This window comes from Leopardus geoffroyi, chromosome C2 (assembly GCF_018350155.1).
Source record: "Leopardus geoffroyi isolate Oge1 chromosome C2, O.geoffroyi_Oge1_pat1.0, whole genome shotgun sequence".
Classification (NCBI taxonomy): Eukaryota; Metazoa; Chordata; class Mammalia; order Carnivora; family Felidae; genus Leopardus; species Leopardus geoffroyi.
In genome coordinates, this window is record NC_059333.1 from 6,413,493 (window position 1) to 6,432,610 (window position 19,118).

At 47.9% G+C, this 19,118-nt stretch overlaps 1 protein-coding gene across 1 annotated transcript in view; it reads left to right on the forward strand.

Annotated features, from left to right (window-relative positions):
- The first annotated feature begins 17,534 nt into the window (after nucleotides 1-17,534).
- Nucleotides 17,535-19,118, forward strand: part of BRWD1 (bromodomain and WD repeat domain containing 1) — a 128,685-nt gene continuing 127,101 nt past the window's right edge. The window contains exons 1-4 of the mRNA XM_045501358.1: nucleotides 17,535-17,871; nucleotides 17,982-18,040; nucleotides 18,191-18,220; nucleotides 18,405-18,464. Of these exons, the coding sequence (XP_045357314.1) occupies nucleotides 17,823-17,871; nucleotides 17,982-18,040; nucleotides 18,191-18,220; nucleotides 18,405-18,464 (198 nt within the window). The 5' untranslated portion in view covers nucleotides 17,535-17,822. The remainder of the gene's footprint in view (nucleotides 17,872-17,981; nucleotides 18,041-18,190; nucleotides 18,221-18,404; nucleotides 18,465-19,118) is intronic.

Here is a 19,118-nt window from a genome sequence, read left to right on the forward strand (position 1 = left end):
TTATAGAAGTTTCCAGGGGTGCCTGGGTGGCTCAGTTGGTTGAGCATCAGACTCTTGATTTCAGCTCAGGTCATGATCCCAGGGTTGTGGGACTGAGTCCCACGTTGGACTCCATGCTGAGTGTGGAGCCTGATGAAGATTTTCCCTCTCTCCTTCTGCCCCTCTCCCCTGCTCATGGGAGCTCTCTCTCCCCCCACCCCCTCTCTGTCTCTCTAAAATAGAATTTTAAAAAATATTAAAAAAAATAAATTGCCAAACTGCTTTTCAAAACGGCTGCATCATTTTGCATACCCATCATCAATATGTGAGAATTTCAGCTGTGCTACATCCTTGCTGGCATTTTCTATAATTGGTTTTTTTAAAAAAAATTTCAGCCATACTATACTATGAGTGCAGCAATATCCCCTTGTGGGGGAACTAAAGTTCAAATTTCCTTTAAAAAAAATTATTTCTAAAATAAGATTTTTTAAATGTTTATTTACTTTTGAGAGAGAGAGAGACAGAACAGGAATGGAGGGAGGGAGCAGAGAGAGAGACACACACACACAGAATCCGAAGCAGGCTCCAGGCTCTGAGCTGTCAGCACAGAGCCTGACGTGGGGCTCAAACCCATGAACTGAGAGATCGTGACCTGAGCTGAAGTCAGTCACTTAACCAACTGAGCCACCCAGGTGCCCTGTGGTTGAAATTTTCTTAATGATCAGTGATGCTGAACATCTCTTTATCTACTTCTCTCTCCCTCTGGGTAATGTAACTATTCACCCTTTGTTTCAAACAAATGGCTGTGTATTTATCGTTGAGTTTCAAGTGTTCTTTCTACAGTCAGGATACAAATCCTGTATCAGACAGGTGTTTCACAAATATTTCCTCTCAACCTGTGGCTTGTCTTTTCATTTGGTTCACAGTGTATTTCAAAGAGCAGAGCTTTTTAATTTGGTAAAGTCTGGGGTGGACAGACATTAAGATGGCCCCAGTGATCATGGTTTCTTGATAGTCATGGTCTTGTGTAATCTTCTGTCCTTGAGACTGGGCAGGATCTCTTACTTGCCTCTAACCAATAGAAGGCAGCAACGGTGATGGGATAGAACTTTGGGATTATGTAACATAAGATTGTCATGTCTGCCTTGCTAGACTCTAATGCAGACTCAATTGCCTTCTTGGCATGTACAATTTGGGGAAGCAAGCAGCTGTGTTGGAGACCCATGTGTGAAGAGACTGAGGCCAGCCTCTGGCCAATAGCTGCTAGGGTCTGACACCCTCAGACAAGAAACCCTCCGGGAACTGAATTCTGCCCAAAAGCACATGTGCCTGGAATGGGTTCTTCCCCAGTTGCACCTTCAGATGAGCCCCCCAGCCCTGGCCCACACTTTGGAGCCTTGAAAGAGAGAGACTCTGAGACAGGATCCAGATAAGCCAGACCTGGATTTCTGATCTACAGACACTGGTGAGATAATAAATCTGCATTGCTTTAAGCCACTAAGTATCGAGATAATTTGTTATGCAGAAATAAATAATAAAAAGTTTGGGGGCACCTGGGTGGCTCAGTCAGTCAAGAGTCAGACGCTTAACTGACTGAGTCACCCAGGCACCCCATCAAGTTTTTATTTTATGGATAATCCTTTTTGTTTTATGTTCGTGAAATCTTTGCCTAACTGAAAAATATAAAGATTTCCTCCTAGGATGTTTATAGTTTTAGGTTTCTACTTAGCTCTCGTCTCCATTCTGTGTTAGTTTTCATATATGGAGTGAGGGATGTCCAGTTGCTAACGGACTGTTCTCGAAGACTATCCTTTCTCCACTGAATTTCCTATGCATCTTTGTCAAAAGCCAACGGGCTGTATTTACATACACCTGTTTCTAGACTCTATTCTGTTTCACTGATCTATGTGTCTATCCTTTCACCAGTCCCAGACTGTCTCAATTATTACAATTTATTTCACAGAGCTTTGAAATCAGGTAATATCAATCCCCAACTTCATTCTTTTTCAAAATTGTTTTGGTTATTTTGGTTCCTTTGCTTTTACATAAACATTTTAGACTCAATTTTTCGGGGCGCCTGGGTGGCTCAGTGAAGCATCCAACTTCAGCTCAGGTCATGATCTCACGGTTCATGGGTTCCAGCCCCGCGTCGGGCTCTGTGCTGACAGCTTGGCGCCTGGAGCCTGCTTCGGATTCTGTGTCTCCCTCTCTCTCTGCTCCTTCCCCGCTCACATTCTGTGTCTGTGTCTGTTGCTCTCTCAGAAATAAATGAACATTAAAAAAATTTTAGAATCAATTTTTCAATTTCTATAAAAAAGCCCACTGAGTTGGGCGCCTGGGTGGCTCAGTTGAGCATCTGACTTTGGCTCAGGTCATGATCTCACGGTTTGTGAGTTCGAGTCCCACATCAGGTTCTGTGCTGACAGCTCAGAGCCTGGAACCTGCTTCGGATTCTGTGTCTTCCTCTGTCTCTGCTCCTCCCCCGCTCACTCTCTTTGTCTCTCTCCTTCAAAAATAAATAAATATTCAAAAAAAATTTTTTTAATCCCACTGGATTATTTTATCGCAAAATATACATAAAAGAAATTTTACCATCTAAGCCATTTTAAGTATACAGCTTGGTGGTGTTCCTTTCCTAATGTTGTACAACCACCAACACAGTCAATCTCCATAATTTTTTTCATTAAAAAATCCCTGAAACTTTGGGGGCACCTGGGTGGCTCAGTTGGTTAGGCATCTGACTCTTAGTTTCTCCTACGGTCATGATCTCATGGTTCATGAGACAGGGCCCCACATCAGGCTCTGCACTGAGCATGGGGCCTGCTTGTGATTCTCTCTCTCTCTGTCTCTCTCTCTCTCTCTCTCTGCTCCTCTCCCGTTCAAGCACATGTGCTCTCTCTCTTTCAAAATAAATAAATAAACTTAATTTTTAAAAAGTTGTACCCATTAAACAATAACTTCCCATTGCCCTTACTCCCAGCCCCTGGCAACCACAATTCTTTCTGTCTCTATGACCGTGACTACTCTAAGTATCTCCCATGAGTGGGGTCATAAGGACAGTTGATTCTTCTGCACCTGGCTTACTTCACTCAGCAGAACGTCTTCAAGGTTTATCCTTATCGTAGCAGGTGTCAGAAATGTCCTTCATTTCTGAGGGTGAATAATATTCCATGGTAAGAATATACATTCGGTTTATCTGTTCATCTGTTCGTGGACACTTGGGTTGCTCTCATGTTTTCACTACTGCTGCTGTGAACATAAGTATACAAATGTCTTTTCACATCCTTGCTTTCAATTATTTTGGATAGACACCCAGCTGTGGAATTGCTGAATCACATGGCAATTCTACATTTAGTTTTTTGAGGAACCCCCCATACTGTTTTCCATAGCCGCTGCACCAATTTACATTCCCACCACCAGGGCACAAGGGTCCCAATTTCTCTACATCCTTGTCAACACCTGTTATTTTCTGATTGTTTTTATAGTAGCCATCCTAATGGATACGAGGTGGTTATTTCATTGTAGTTTTTTCTTTTTTTTTTTAAAGTAGGCTCCACACCCACTGCGGGCCTTGATCTCACAACCCTGAGATCAAGAGTCTCATGCTCTACCAACTGAGCCAGCCAGGCGCCCCAATTTCACTGGAGGTTTGGTTTGCGTTTCTCTAATGATCATTGACGTTCAGCATCTTTTCATGTGCTCATTGGCCATTCGTGTGTCTTCTTTGGGAAAATGTCTGTTCAAGTCCTTTGCCTATTTTTGAATTGGGTTGTTTTGGGGTTTAAAGAAATTTTTTTTAGAGAGAGAGAGCAAGTGTGCGTGCAGAGGGGAGGGGCAGAGAGAGAGGGAGAGAGATAATCCCAAGCAGGCTCCGTGCTGTCAGCGTAGAGCCTCACATGGGGCTCAATCCCACGACCATGAGTTCATGCCCAGAGCTGCAATCAAGAGCCGGATGCTTAACTAAGTCACCCCAGTGCCCTGCATTGCTTATTTTTTATTGTTGAGTTCCAGGAGGTCTCTCTCTGTATTCTGGACATTAACCCCTTATCAGATCTATGATTTTCAAAATTTTCTCCCATTCTCCCACTGGGATTTTGACTAAGCAAAATGTGGGCCAAGTCGTGAGAAGGTAGATGTCTCAGTCCATCTGGGGGGCTATAACAAAAATACCATACACTGGGTGGCTTATACACAAATATTTATTTCCCACAATTCTGGAAGTTGAGAAGTCCAGATCTGGGTACTGGCAGAGCTGGTGCCTGGTGAGGACCTGCTTCCTACTTCATAGACAGCCATTTTCTTGCTGTATCCTCACCTGGTGGGAAGGGTGAGGGAACTCCCTGAGATTTCTTCTTCTATAAGGGCACTAATCACATTCATGAGGGCTCCTCCCTCGTGACCTAATCACCTCCCAAGGACCCGATTTCTAAATAACATCACATTGGGGATTAGGGTTCAACATATGGATTCCGGGGCGGGGTGGGGGGAACACAAACATTCAGTCTATATTAGTAGTCATCCCGGATTTTGGCAAGCATTTAATACACCACCCTATGGAATATTAAGTGACACTTTGAAAATGAAAAACATGGTGGATCTACTAACGTAGGAAGATTTTCAAAATTCATTGAGAGAAACGAGCGCATTGTCACATCACTTAATTTACGGTAAAAAACCAAGTTATCAAACTTGGCATCACCCAAAACTATCTGAACTGATTATTGCACACGTCCTAACGTGAAGCAACGAGAACTAAGTTGTGTCACCTATGAGATATCCGTGTCCCAAATGTTTGAACTGAATCTAGTCATGAAGAATAATTGGACAACCTCAAATTATAAAACAGTTTAAGAACATAAAAGAGGACTCTTACACAAAAATCAATGTCTAAGGAAAAGGGGAGAGGGTTGAGAGGACTTGTTCTAGAGACCAAAGAGATAAAACCAAATGGAGTATGTGAGACGAGACTGGATCCCAGATTAAAAAAAAAAAAAAAAAAAAAATATATATATATATATATATATATATATATATATATATATATATGCTGTACTTGGGGCGCCTGGCTGGCTCAGTTGGTGGAGTGTGTGATTCTTGATCTCAGGGTTGTATGTTCTAGCCCCTTGTTGGGTGTAGAGATTACTTAAAAGTAAAATACACACACATATGCTATACTTGACAATTTTAGACAATTGGAGAAATCTGAATATATGCTGCATAGTAGATAACCTTGAAAGATTTTTTTATCTTCCTGGGTGTGGTTATGGTATTGTGATCATGTAGGACAATGTCCTTATCCTTTGTCTATACATATTGAATTATTTGTGGTGTTAAGTCATGATGTGTATGATTTAATCTCAAATGGTCCAGTAAAATAAATACATAAAAATAAGCAGGGGGGCCTGGGTGGCTCAGTTGGTGAAGCGTCCGACGTCGGCTCAGGTCATGATCTCATGGTTCGTGGGTTCAAATCTTGAGTTGGGCTCTGCACTGACAGTGCGGAGCCTGCTTGGGATTCTCTCTTCCTCGCTCCCTGCCCCTCCCCTGCTCTCGCTCTCAGTCTCAAAAATAATAAGTAAACTTAAAAAACAAAAAGCAAAAATAAAAATAAACAAATGTGGCAAAAAGTTAGCAATGGATGAACTACGTGAAAGATACATCGCTTTTTCTGGTATCACTCTTTCAACTTTCCTACAGGCTTGAGAATGTTCAAAATAAAAAGTTGAGGGGGAACAATCAAAACAACAGAAAAAGAAGAGGAGCATTAGTTAACAAAACCCTGTTATTCTGGTGCTCTGGCCTTGCTAAACTCGCACTGCATTTATTTGGCGTCTTGAAACAGATATTTTTAAAATGTGGATAATTTTGCTGAGGCATCTAAATTTAGAGGACGGGGTAGCATGGAGAAATATTTGCCCCTTGAATCAGACATTGAAAAGGTAAGAGTTTTGCTTGGCAGGGTATACCTTTCCTGCTACTGGCCAGAAGAACATGTTTTCCCTATGCTAACCATGCTTGAATTTTACAGTACAGCTATTCAAGATGCCTTTCTTGCTTACCTAACAGCAGTTAGGACAGACGCTGTCACTCTTCTGGAATGGAAGAGTGTGCAGGGGCCAAAGGTCAGGAATAATGGCAGGAAATCCTACAGACAGTGAGATGTAAGCTCGGCCTTGGGGACACAGAAAGCATCTAACTCATAAACACTTATTTGTAGACGTAACAGCAGAAGGTAGAATGAGGACGGAATGAATGGAGTCAAAAGAAAGGGCTTGGAAGAAAAACAAAGGGATTTTTGGCCCCCGAGGAGGCTTCAAAAATAACGTGTAAGTTCATTGTCAATGATTCGGAAGACGGAAGAGCTCAAGGAAGAAAACTAATGACCCAGCATCCGGCCGCACAGTTAGCATGTAGGTCTCTGTATACTTCCAGATTGTTTTCTGCACAGGAATAACAATGATGGTGACGATGATGCACTTGCTGTGTGCCAGGTACTGCTTTAAGCAGTAACCCGTGTTTTCTTGGTCAGTGCTCCTGAGTTCTCTGGGGGAACGTGAGGACTGTTCTCCTCTGGTATGCACGACACAGCCCTACGTTCACCTAACTTGCCCACACAACTGATAGGAGGTGGGGCCAGAGTCACGTCCGTGTCCTCTGACCACGCAGCCATTTTGTATACAATGCTTCAAATGTTTGGGGCGCCTGGGTGGCTCAGTCGGTTAAGCGGCCGATTCCCGCTCGGGTCATGATCTCGCGGTCCGTGAGTTCGAGCCCCGCGTCGGGCTCTGTGCTGACAGCCCAGAGCCTGGAGCCTGTTTCAGATTCTGGGTCTCCCTCTCGCTGACCCTCCCCCATTCACGCTCTGTCTCTCTCTGTCTCAAAAATAAATAAACGTTAAAAAAAAAAAACATTAAAAAAACAACAACAATGCTTCAAATGTTTGATTAAAAGGGAGACATACATTGAATATTGTTTTTAAAAATTGCTTTTTTAAAAAACAGCCCAATAGAAGGGAAGATAAAATTTAAGTACAGTATGTGTATTTAAGGTGTAGGGCTCTTTGTTCTACAGAAATGGATACAAAACTAATGACGTTATCACTAATTTGAAATTTGTATGTAATAGTTCTTTTACCACTTCAAGGAGCTAATTATCTTTGTGAGTAACACAGTTACACCAAAACACACTCTTTAAACATCTAAGTTAGTAATGGGATCAATGAACTAATTCAACCAAAAATTTGAGGTCTTATACTCTAGGCCTAGTGCCTAGGACATATACTATTTCACTTAATTCTTGTGCAAATCCATATGTAATTATTATCATTTTAATTTCTCGGATGGAGTGAAGCACAATTCCCCAAAGGTACACCAGCTAGTAAGGGTACGGTCATGAGGTGGCTTTGTAACCCAGCCATCTTGGTGAACTGAACTTCCTTTTTCCAGAATTCTCCCACTGTATGCATTAGTTAGGGTGGGCTACAAAAGACACTGTGTACCAGGTTGTTTTCTTCTTATAAGAGCCTGTGTGATACCATTGGGCCTACCTGAATAGTCCAGGACAGTCTCCCCATCTGGAGATCCCTAAGTAAAGCACATCTACAAAGTCCTTTTTGCCTTGCGACATAATGTATTCACAAATTCTAGCGGTTAAGATGTGGACATCTCTGGGGAGCCATTATTCTTTAAAAAACATTTTTTTTTAATGTATGTTTATTTTTGAGACAGAGACAGAGACAGAGAGACAGTGAAAGCGGGGAAGGAACAGAGAAAGAGGGAGACACAGAAAGTGAGGCAGGCTCCAGGCTCTGAGCTGTCAGCACAGAGCCTGATGTGGGGCTCCAAACTCACAAACCGTGAAATTGTGACCTGAGTCGAAGTCGGACGCTTCATCGACTGAGCCACCCAGGCTCCCCTGAAGATTTTATTTTAAAGTAATCTCTACACCCAACATGGGGCTCAAACTCACAACCCGAGATCCAGAGACACATGCTTTACCAACTAAACCGGCCAGGCGCCTCATGGATCCCTCCCATTCTAAAGCCATTCCTGAGCCCATCCCTTCTCCTGGGCCTGCCTGTTATTCTGCCCATCCTATGCCGGAGCTGGTGATGGGGTGAAGTTCAGTACCGAATGAGGCTGAGGATCCGATGAATATGTCTGCCTCATACGTGACTTGGTTGATTTTTAAGACGATGTATTTGTAATGTCCCTTAGGTCAAAGTGGGGTGTTAAGTTCAAGGCTGTACCAAAATGGCGGTATCGCAGGATGCATTCAGAAAAATATTGGGGTGCTTTGTACTTGGTGGCAGGACAATAAAGCCTCTAGAAGAGTCAGGTGGGAAAGAGGACCAGGAAGCTTAAAAAAAAAAAAAAATCCCCAGAGACCGGCCAAAAAAAGAGCTTCTTCCATCTGTTGGAATCTTTGCTGGCTGTGGATAGTACAGTCTGCAGCCATGGGTTCTTGTGGGGAGTGTAGAAAGTTCTGGAAAGCCATGCTTGACTGGGATCAAGCAGCAGATATCTGTCTCCTGCTTTCTGCAGCTGTCAAAGTTTACTTCCGGGTACTTTGTCACTCAGAAAACTTCTTACCTATGGGTCAAACCATCCCCATCTTTTTTTTTTTTAATTAAACATTTTTCTAAGTTTATTTATTTATTTTGAGAGAGACAGAGAGAGAATCCCAAGCAGGCTCTGCACTGTCAGCATGGAGCCCGATGCAGGACTCGAACCCACGAACTATGAGATCATGACCTGAGCTGAGATCAAGAGTTGGACGCTTAACCGACTGAGCCACCCAGGTGCCTCAAACTGTCCCCATCTTAATGAGACAACCATGCAATTAGAACACTTGGGGAGTTCTATCGAGAGAATTCAAAGTAGTAGGCTGGTCATTACTCTTTTTTTTGTAAAGATAAAAGAGAAAGCTAAAGAATGTATATACCAGCAGTTCCACAGTTATTATTAGAAAGCATTAGCCATTTGGGACCAAGATCTGGTTCAAGGTAAACTACATATTTTATTTATCTTGTCATCATGAAATTGAGTTTCCGGATTATTTACTGCAAAGTGCAAGATGTTCTCCTGTCATGTTCTGCTCTCTGCAAAGCCTTTATAATTAAATTTTGTGGAGTGTGTGCCCTTTGCAAGGTTAGATTTTGGCAGAGCTCCCGCTATGGGCTTGTTGCAAGCAATTGTATCCTTTAGCCGTTGTTGTTACGGAAAATGAAGCTACTCACAAAAAACTGTAATGAACGTGCCCACTTTGTGATAATTCTCGTGCTACTTGTGATTGTGTTAATTTCGTGGTATGTCTTCTGTGTAAGTAATATGAATACCTGGCCTGCTCAATGTGCTGGTGTCTGCTGTCTTAAAGGCCAATTGGAAACCAACACATGTCCAACCCACTCAAAGCCCAGTTCTTCCAGACTACAGGCTGGGTCCTATGACAAGAGGGGTTGGTCACGTCTTTCGCTGTCCCGCAGCTGGAAAGATCTGTTGGGTGCAGGAGCCCTAGCCTTGGCAGAAACGGGTCTCTATGAGCTTTGAGGGCACATGTTTGCTATTAGTACCCCTTTCCCCCCAGCTCTGCCTAGAGGCTTGTGGGTGGCTTTGTGTTAGTTTCCCAAGACTGCCTGGCCTGAACATACTCTCCACTCTCCATGCCATTTAGCCTAGATCACCAGGGGATGAGGTCAGGGTTAATACAGTACCTTTACAGCTAATGTCCTCTCCTTGGAGACCTTGTGGAAGTGGCTGGTTAAAGGCAAGATTTGGGATTCTGGGTTCTTTCTTTCTTTCTTTCTTTGAGAGAGAGTGCACAAGTGAGGGGCAGAAAGAGAAAGGGAAAGAGAAAATCACAAGCAGGCTCCACACTGTCAGCGCAGAGCCCGATATGGGGCTCAAACTCATGAACCATGAGATCATGACCCAAGCCAAAGTCGGAGGCTCATCCGACTGAGCCACCCAGGCGCCGTGGGATTCTGGGTTCTTAACTGAAACATCATCTGAATTTCACCTCATTACCAATATTCCTATCTTAAACCTTTGGTGGCTCTAATTTTTTTTTTTTAATTTTTTAAACATTTATTTATTTTTTTTGGGGACAGAGAGAGACAGAGCATGAACGGGGGAGGGGCAGAGAGAGAGGGAGACACAGAATCAGAAACAGGCTCCAGGCTCTGAGCCATCAGCCCAGAGCCCGACGCGGGGCTCGAACTCACGGACCGCGAGATCGTGACCTGGCTGAAGTTGGACGCTTAACCGACTGCGCCACCCAGGCGCCCCAGGTGGCTCTAATTTTTAAAGTGAAGATTATTTTGCGTTAAACTGTGTTTTTATTTATTTGTTTTTTATTTGTTTTTATTTTTTATCCTACCCTAGGGCAGACTTGCCTATCAGTAAAAAACAGGGACCAGGAAGCTCTCTCCAGCTTGCAAACAGGGGGGTTATTTCTGCAGTTAGGTGTCAAATGTCATCACAGAAAATGGGAAGGCCTTGAGGTAGGCACTTAGCTGTTGCATAACTAGTCACAGGGGAATAATCCCTAGTGAGATGGCCCAGTGACCTTGGAGTGCTACCTTCTCACCCAGCCCCGCCTTCTTGGAATTTCCCTCCATCCTTTGTTCTTTCTTGTAGATTTCCTCTTGGGCCCGCCCACCTCCCCCATAGGCAGGGCCAGTTTTCCTGGTCTCCTCCTCTCTGTGATCCCGGTTGTGCTTGCTTAAGGGGGAGGTGGGAAAGCCACGGCTGTGTGCTCTGCTCTCTCCTGTGGGGGCTTGGGCTAGCCCCCCCCCCCGAGGGCATGGGGGCACTGGGTGGCCAGGGAGGAGGCGGAGGCCAGGCTGCTTCCCTGGACGGGGCGTCCCATCGTCCCATCCGGTGGTCTGGAGGTCTCTCTACAGGAGCCTCCCTTCCTGCTCCTGAACATGCTCTTTCCACACGCCCTTCCTCTCTCCAGGCTCTGATGACTTCTCTCTGCTTTTGAGAGAAGGCAGGAGGCCCACGTTCCGTAGGGCCCCTGTGGGGAGAGATTGCAGAGAGGAAGAAAGCGTCTCTGGTCTTGAGCGAGCTCTATTTCTGCTGGCCTTGACTTCAAAGCCCCGTCTCCAGGTATGTCATGAGCCAACAGGTGGTTGGTGGGCTCTCCACCGACCAAACCACCACACCATCCGAAAAGATTTATGAGGGAATGTTGACAGCAGAAGTATCTCATATTTGAGGGACTGTCTAGTTGAGCAATTTTTTTTTTTAAATTTCGTGTGTACCTACCCTACATCAGGCTTTGTTGTAGCTGTAGAGATACACCAGAGAGCAAGACAGACAGCAAATCTGCCTGCCTTCAGAAAGTGGGAGGAGACAGGTGATCAGCGCCAATGATGAGCACCTTTTACAGCAGGGTAGAAGGTCAAAAGCGCTGCTGCAGAGACAAAGGAAGCAGGCAGGACAGAAGGGAAGTGGGAGTACAGAGTGGGGGTAAGTTGTATTTTATTTAGGGTAGTCAGGGGAGGGCTCACAGAAAATGTAACCTTTGAGCTATTAGAGGAGGTGAGGAACTGAGCCGCTGGTTTTCTAGGGGAAGAATGTTCCTGGCCGGAAGAACAGCAAGTTCAAAGGCCCCGGGGCAAGGGCGTGCCTGGCAAGTCTCGGGAAGGGGAGGCCAGTGTGGCTGCCGCAGAGTGAGAAGAGGGAACCAGAGGGAACCGTAGCGAGACAAGAAGTCACAGAAGCACCAGACAGGCCGGATCGTGGAGGCCTTGTAGGTCTTGGGCCTCTCCTCTGGGTCAGATGGGAGCCATCTGGGGTTTTGAAAAAGGAAGACATAACTGCCTTAGGTTTTAAGCTGCTACAGGATAAACAGAGAAGCAGGAAGACACTTAGAAAGCTGTTGAGCTCACCTAGGTGAGAAGTGCTTATATCCTAGATAGGTTTTGAAGGTGGGCTCATCAGGGTTACCGATGGATTCCTTGTGCATGTTTTTTTTTTTTTTTTTTTCTCCATGTTTATTTTGAGAGAGAAAGAAAGGATGAGCAAGGGAGGGGCAGGGAGAGAGGGGGACAGAGGATCTGAAGCGGGCTCTGTGCTGACAGCAGAGAACCCGACGCGGGGCTCGAACTCACAAACCCCCGAGTTCATGAACTAAGCTGAAGTCAGACAGACGCTCAACTGACTGAGCCACCCAGGCACCCCTGCGTGTGTGATTTTAAAAGAGATAATTCTAGGACTTTTGAAAAGAGATTAACAAGGACCAAAATTACTCCAGAAAGGCTTTGTGAAGGAAGAGTTAGGGATCTAGGTAGATCCTTTCAAGCTATAGGACAAGATGCACAGAGAAGGAAGAGATAGGGAAGTAGAGGGAGCTTTAGTAAGGGACACGAAAGCTTGCTGGGCCCCCTCCAGTGGCTCCTATCTGGCTGGGAAGGGCAGCCCAAGTCCTAAAGGCTCGGGGGAGGCAGAGGTATTAAAACCCAGAGGGGGTGGCTGTATGGAGCTAGGGCTGTCCCACATGTACTGTGGCTTTCGTTACAGAAACTGCAGCCACCACCAACCTGGGGCTTGGCAGGAAAGTCACTGGGAAAATAGAAGCCTGCCCTCACCCTCCTCCTGCTCGGCTGTCTCCTACTGGGGTCTTCTACTTGACGGCCCATTGGGAGGATGGCTGAGCCCCCCCCCCCCCGAGTGGTGCAGTCAGCTTCCCTGGGGACACGAGGCCCATTGGGAGGATGGCTGAGCCCCCCCCCCTCCCCGAGTGGTGCAGTCAGCTTTCCTGGGGACACGACCGAGGGGAAGAGGGTAGAAAGCAGGGAGAATATGTTATGTTGTACTTAAGGAAGTGTAAAAGTTGTGATAGGATGAATTGGGCAGGGAGTCAAGGAGGAGACCTTTGAGGAGACTCGTTGGTGACTGAGGGAATGGAGAGAAAAATAATTTTTACGTTAATAGTATCACATGGAGAGCGAGGCATTGTTTAGAGAGCTTTATAGCCAGTTCTTGCTAAAATGCTCACAAACTACTCATGTTTTCTAGCTATCCCATAGCATTAAATAATACACGTGCATGGGTTAGTGCAGTGTTCCGGATATAGAAACCTTCAATTAATGTTATCTATTGTTGTTATCCCCATTTTAAAGGTGATTAAAAAAACACCAAATGAACACTGAGCCACAGAGTTTGCTCAACTACTAAGCTCAAACACAGACATATTCTGATTCCAGCTCCCATGTTCCCAAGGTCTTGTCCAATCACTCTGTGTTCTAACAACCTGAGAAACATTTCAAAAGAACTGGTAAGACTTAGACACAGACACGGGCCAGTGCCTGCAACGTGGGAACACGTAGGGACAGAAGCCAGTGACAGGGGAGAGGCAGAAGCCGGGGAGGGGAGGATAAGTGTGGAAGCAATTTGCTGAAGGAGGCAGGGACAAGTAGCATTAAGGGGACAGCTGGTTGGTTCAGATTTAAAGGGAGGAAGTGGTCCCGAGGGAAGACTGGACACTGGGAAGAAATGGAGGAGGAGTGTCAGGAATCAGATGCAAGGTCTGCTGGTGACTGGGGGCTTATCAAAAACCAGATACCTTTGTTCTTTTTTTTTCCCCCCAAAGTCCTCTGGAAACCTATCAAGATATTAACTCTCCTACTTCTGAGGTATGTAGCTCACAGAAGCTCGGGAACCAACGATTACCAGATACTGCCTGCCTTAGAGAAGCCTTTCAATACACCATTTTTGTGAAATGAATAAAATGACACAAGTTTCTGCGTGCACTTGCTTTCACTTCTGGGTCCTGATGTAGTGTTGCGGAGTCACTCTTCTGTAGGTCCAGTGTCACCTATCCTACTACGTCCCTCAGAACTGTGCTATTGTGCATACATTAACAGTGCCTGCTGGCTGAAACAATCGCTGTTAACGTATATTTGCATAAATATATGGATATTAGAATTTGAAGCAGGTATACAATTTTCTTTGTGCGATGTCCACTGATCTCACTTTTTTTATTCTTTCAAAGTTGGCCCTGACTCTGGTTTGTTCACCATTTTCCAGATATGCTTTTTACACTTAATGCTTTTGCGACTCCCAAGTGGTAACTTGGAAGGTCCGGCTGGATTCTTTTTTTTTTTTTCTTTTGTAAGATTCTACATCCTTAGGCAAAGAGTTGAATTTTCTAAGCCTCAGTTTCCTCATACTTAAAATGAGATCAGAATCCACCTCAGAGCTGCTTGTGATAAATGAGATCGTGCGTGTACTTGCGGATTTCCAAGCTCAGCTCTCTCGTGCATAACCTGTGTGATCTTGCGCGAGTCCCCTCTTATTCAGGCTCTGATTCCTCCCTGGTGAAATGTGGCGAGGGGAATGAGAATTCTGCAGAGCTTGGCTTTGGTCTAAGGTAGTTCTGTCCCAGCTGGGATTGCAGCCTGGCTATGTGCCCTGGGGACCTTCTCAGTCTCTCTAGGCCTCCGCTTTCTCAGCTGGGAAGTGAGTACTAATGGTACCTAAGGATCAGTGATGTTCATCCAGGAGAGGGGTTGCTTGCCAGTGACTAAAACGTTGCAGTTTTCCTAGAGCAGAGATGGGTGACAGCATTATAGCTGATGTCACTAGCTGTTCGGGTCTTCCAGCCCATGCTTATCTAGCAACTTTTCTAGAATTTAGCCCTCCATATAGCTTTCCTGTGCTGAAACTCAAGCTATTTCCATTTGCCCAAAAGCAAATCTTCGTGTTTGCATTGGGAGTGGCTTGGGTTTAGTTGTGTGTGTGTGGGGGTGAGGGATGCATACATGCCTTGTTTGGAGACTCCTGGCAGGTCCCCACTGCAGAGCTGACAATGGAGAGTATATTCCCTTTTCCTCCTCGTCACTGGCTGAAGTGGGAGTCAAATCTGGGTCTCTATCACTTGAGAGTTAAACAGGGGAGATATTCTGCCTCTTGTCAGAATCTTTGTGTCTCCCTTTCAAATATACCAACAGTATTTGTCATGGACATCAGAGTAGGTTGTAAAAGGACTAGCAGGGCCTTTGCAAAGGAAAACTGTCCTCGCTTCTGATGCCTCGTAATGGTTTACCAGGCCGCCCACACCAGAATTGTAGTTTTGGACAATAACCAGTACTTGGGATATACATTCTTATTATACGTTTTGGGGGCTATCTTTTCCTTTTTTTTTTTTTTAAACTTTTACTTTTATGATATTGTTACAAAGGGAAATATGTTGGGGCTCAGATGGTGGAGCGAGTGGGGGACTCTTGATCTCGGTGTTGTGAGTTTGAGCCCCACGTTGGGTGTAGAGATTGCTTAAAAAGAAAATCCTTGAAACAAAAACAAACACCCCCCCCCCCAAAGTGAAATATGCAACTCCTTGGGCAATCTTTGAAAGCTTAATGTTCTTTATGTCTTTGTCACTTGCTAACTGGTAGTCTTGGTCATTCTGTCCTACAGGAATGTATGTGCTGTAACTTCAAATCATCAAGTTGTGCAAAGCAATTATTTACGTTAACAATCGAGCTACAGCCTGTATGCCCTATCTGTGCGGCACAACCTTGATCTACTCAGCCCCAAACTTGAGACTTCTGACTTCTGATTCCTCATCTTGCTGACTTAATCTCCAACATATTCCTCATCCTGTCTTTGCCTCTAGGTCCTTATAATCATTGCCCGGATGCATCTTCATTTCTTTCCTATTTAAAGGGTTATCTAAGTGGTTTTCCTGCCTCTTGGTCTTTAGTCTCAAATCTATCCTAAAATTAAAAAGCACCCTTCCTGGCTTAGAACCTTTCAATTGCTCCCAATTTTAACTTTTTTTTTTGTGAACATCCTTCGCCATGTTAACTTCTGACATCATGGGTCCCATCCACACCTCCAAAGTCAACCCAAGTAGTCCTACTAAACTTGAGTTCCTTAAACTTGAAATGTTTCTTATGTCTTGGCCTTTTGTTGTTCAGATGCCTGGAATCCCTTCCCACACAGAGGCTGGGAAGACTCAAACCTCTCTAACATCCCCCCCACCTCCTCTCCCCCCCCCATAGGCAGGTTGGTTTCCTATCTCTGCCCTAAATTTTGTCATGATTTGCTTACATCTGTTTCTCCTAAAAGACACTGAAATCTTTGATGGCAAAGATATGGCTTATTCTATCATGTTTGTCTCCATCACTCGATAGTGTTTGCTGAATTAACGGAGCACACTACCGATGCACTTGTCTAAACATGTTTGGGTTGTTCGTCTACAAACATATGTAAAACTTTTGCTATTTGGTGTAAATAATTACGAAAACCAGCAGGACACAGTGCTGACTACACATTAGGAACACACACTAACCCAAAGGGTCGTAAATGCTCACCACCCTACAAAGAAGGCACAAATATTATTTACAGTTTATGTGTGAGAGAAACAGGCTCGGAGGTTAAGTGATTTACTCACACATCTAACAGCTGCACAAGACCCAGGGTCAGCCCCACCACTTGAACCTTATCTGAACCACTACATTTAACCTCCATACGCAGGGGGCAGGTGTAACGCTGAGTGGACATTAGAATGACAATGTACACCCCACTGAGGGTAGGGATATTGGTTTTGCTCGTTGCTGTTTCTTTCGGGCTTAGAATAGGATGCCCTGGATATGCTGATGAATCCAGTTAGGCCAGAAGCCAAGCACGGCAATTAAGAGGCGGCAATTAAGAGGCGAAAGCCCTAGTCCACCGCTTTAACCTCGAATCCTAATTACACGAGGTTCCCCTTTTGTGTCGCCCCAAGTTTCTTGCTTCTCTTCCTCGGAATGGGCTGCTGCCTGTCGGTACTGCCCGCTTCCTCCCACCCCTTTTCCTATCCGGCTAAGTCATCGCCGGCTCCGGGCCGCTTTCCCGGACTAGCGAGGTTTACATCTTCTGCGATGTTCTGCATTTTCCTGAACCATTTCTGCCTGCTGGGTTCTCCCAGGGCTGCGGCTCGGTCTTATGTATCCAATCTGCCGTCTCGGTGGACGCTTGCTGTGCCCTCCAAGCCGGAGTGTCCGTGTCCGAGGACCCTCGGCCTCGCGCCGCCCCCCCCCCCCAACCTGTGGCTTCCCCGCATTCGTCCTCCCCCGCCCCCCGACCCCCCTGGGAAAGCTTCGGCTGGCCGACGTTCTCCTCTCTGCGGATGGCGCGACTCTCAGTTTTAAGGGTTTCGCGTCCTCGAAGAGAGCGATCTTTCGTGGGGGGCCGGCACACCGGCCCCACAGGACCGTTCGAGAAACGTCCCTTCCGTGAGCCCGAAGAGGGCGACCCCGCCGGACCCCGCTGCGCGTCCCGGGCTTCTGGGTATCCGCGTGGAGAGGCTTCGTTCCGCCCGGGGGGCGCGGGAACCTGTCCCCACCCCCACCGCGCCCCCGGCCGGCCCCCGCCCCGGCGCGCCTCCCGACCGGCGCGCCTCCCGACCTCCGCCCCGGCGCCCGCCCCGCCGCGAGCCCGGCCGCCGCGCTGCCGCCTCACAATGGCCGGGGACCGCCTCACCGCGCGCAAGGATCCCAGCCACGCGCGCTCCCCGCCCCCACCGACCGCCCGCCCGGGCCCCGGCCTTCGCCCACCCTCCACGTTCCCCTCGCGGCGCCCCTGAGACGAAGGAGAAAGAGGCACGGCTCGCCGCTCTAGTCACGGCCCCATAGTCGGTCGGACGGGGGCGCAGGGCGGTCGCCGCGCGGGGACTACTTTCCCTCTCGCGGAGGGACTACTTCGCGGAGGCATCGGCGTGGCGGCGCGCACGGCATGGCGGCGGCGGCGGCGCGCCAGAGGTAGAGGGACGCCGGCCCGCTCAGGCCTCGGCGCGGCCTACACGCTTCGCTCGCTCGCTCCCGCCCCGCGCCCCGCGCCCCGCGCCCGGCCATGGCGGAGCCCTCGCCCGCCCGACGCCCGGTGCCCCTCATCGAGTCGGGTAAGACGCGCCGCCTGCGCCCTCCCCGCGGCGCCCCCGGCCCGGCCCCGGCCGCGGCCCCCTCCCCGCCGCCCTGCCCGCTCTTGACCCGACTCTCCGTCTTCCCGCAGAGCTGTACTTCCTCATCGCCCGGTACCTATCGGCCGGCCCGTGTCGGAGAGCCGCCCAGGTGAGTGCGGGCCCCGCGGGCGGCGGCGGCGGCGGCGGCGGCCGCGTCCCAGCCCCGGCCCCGCTGCCGCCGCCTGGGGTCGCGGGTGGAGGGCGTCGGGTGGACCCGGGTGCCCCCCGCCTCCCTAACTGCGCGTCTCGTCGGCTGCAGGTGCTGGTGCAGGAGCTGGAGCAGTACCAGGTCTGTGCTTCGTGGCGCCCGCCGCGCCCGCCCCGCCGCGTCCCCTCCGTGCTCCCTCCCTACCCTGCCGGGGCCACTCGCCCAACTCCCCACCCCAGCCCACCCCGCGGCCCCCCGCCCGGCCCCGCGGCCCCCAGCCCGGCCCCGCGCGGTGGTCACTCGTGTGCGTCTGGTGTCTTTGCAGTTGCTGCCGAAGAGGTTGGACTGGGAGGGCAACGAGCACAACAGGAGCTACGAGGAATTGGTGAGATTTTTGACATTTCTATCCCCGTGTTTCCGAACATCCGCTCCCCCGCCCCCTTGTCGGGGCTCTGGCTCTTGGGGTGAAGCGATCGAGCCGTGCTCGGGGGGCGTCCCGGGATAGCAGGACTCCCTCGGGAGGTTTTGTTTTGTTTTGGGGTGGTGGGTTTGTTTTGGTAGGAAACGGCCCCGGGGGGGGGGGGCGGGTGGAAGGTGGGGGCGACCCTGCACCGCGGTTTGCGGTGGGGTGGGTCCCCAGGTGCGGCTGCCTATGGTGAGAGCCGGGGGCGCGCGTGCGCGCGTGCTGGGGTGGGGGGCGGTGCGCCAGCCATTCAGTGAGCTGCTCTCATCCTTCTGTTTTCGTACCCGACTTGTAACTCGACCTCTGATTGGTCTTCCCTCCTTTGCCCCGCCCAGCTCCTCTACCACTTGTTCCCTAGGAATAGAATCCTTGGTGTCTGAAAGGTGAAGTGTTCTTCTGTTTAGCGTGTTTTTCTTTTCCTTCAGCAGCGTTAATAAAAATCTTGCTGCTGTGACAGTATGCAACTCCTCCAGTACTTTTGCCTCTCTGAACTGTACACTTGTTGAATGCCTTAGAAAACTTTTGAGTTTTTATATTGACCTTGCTGTACTTAATGTAGGCTCTATGCAGTTTCTC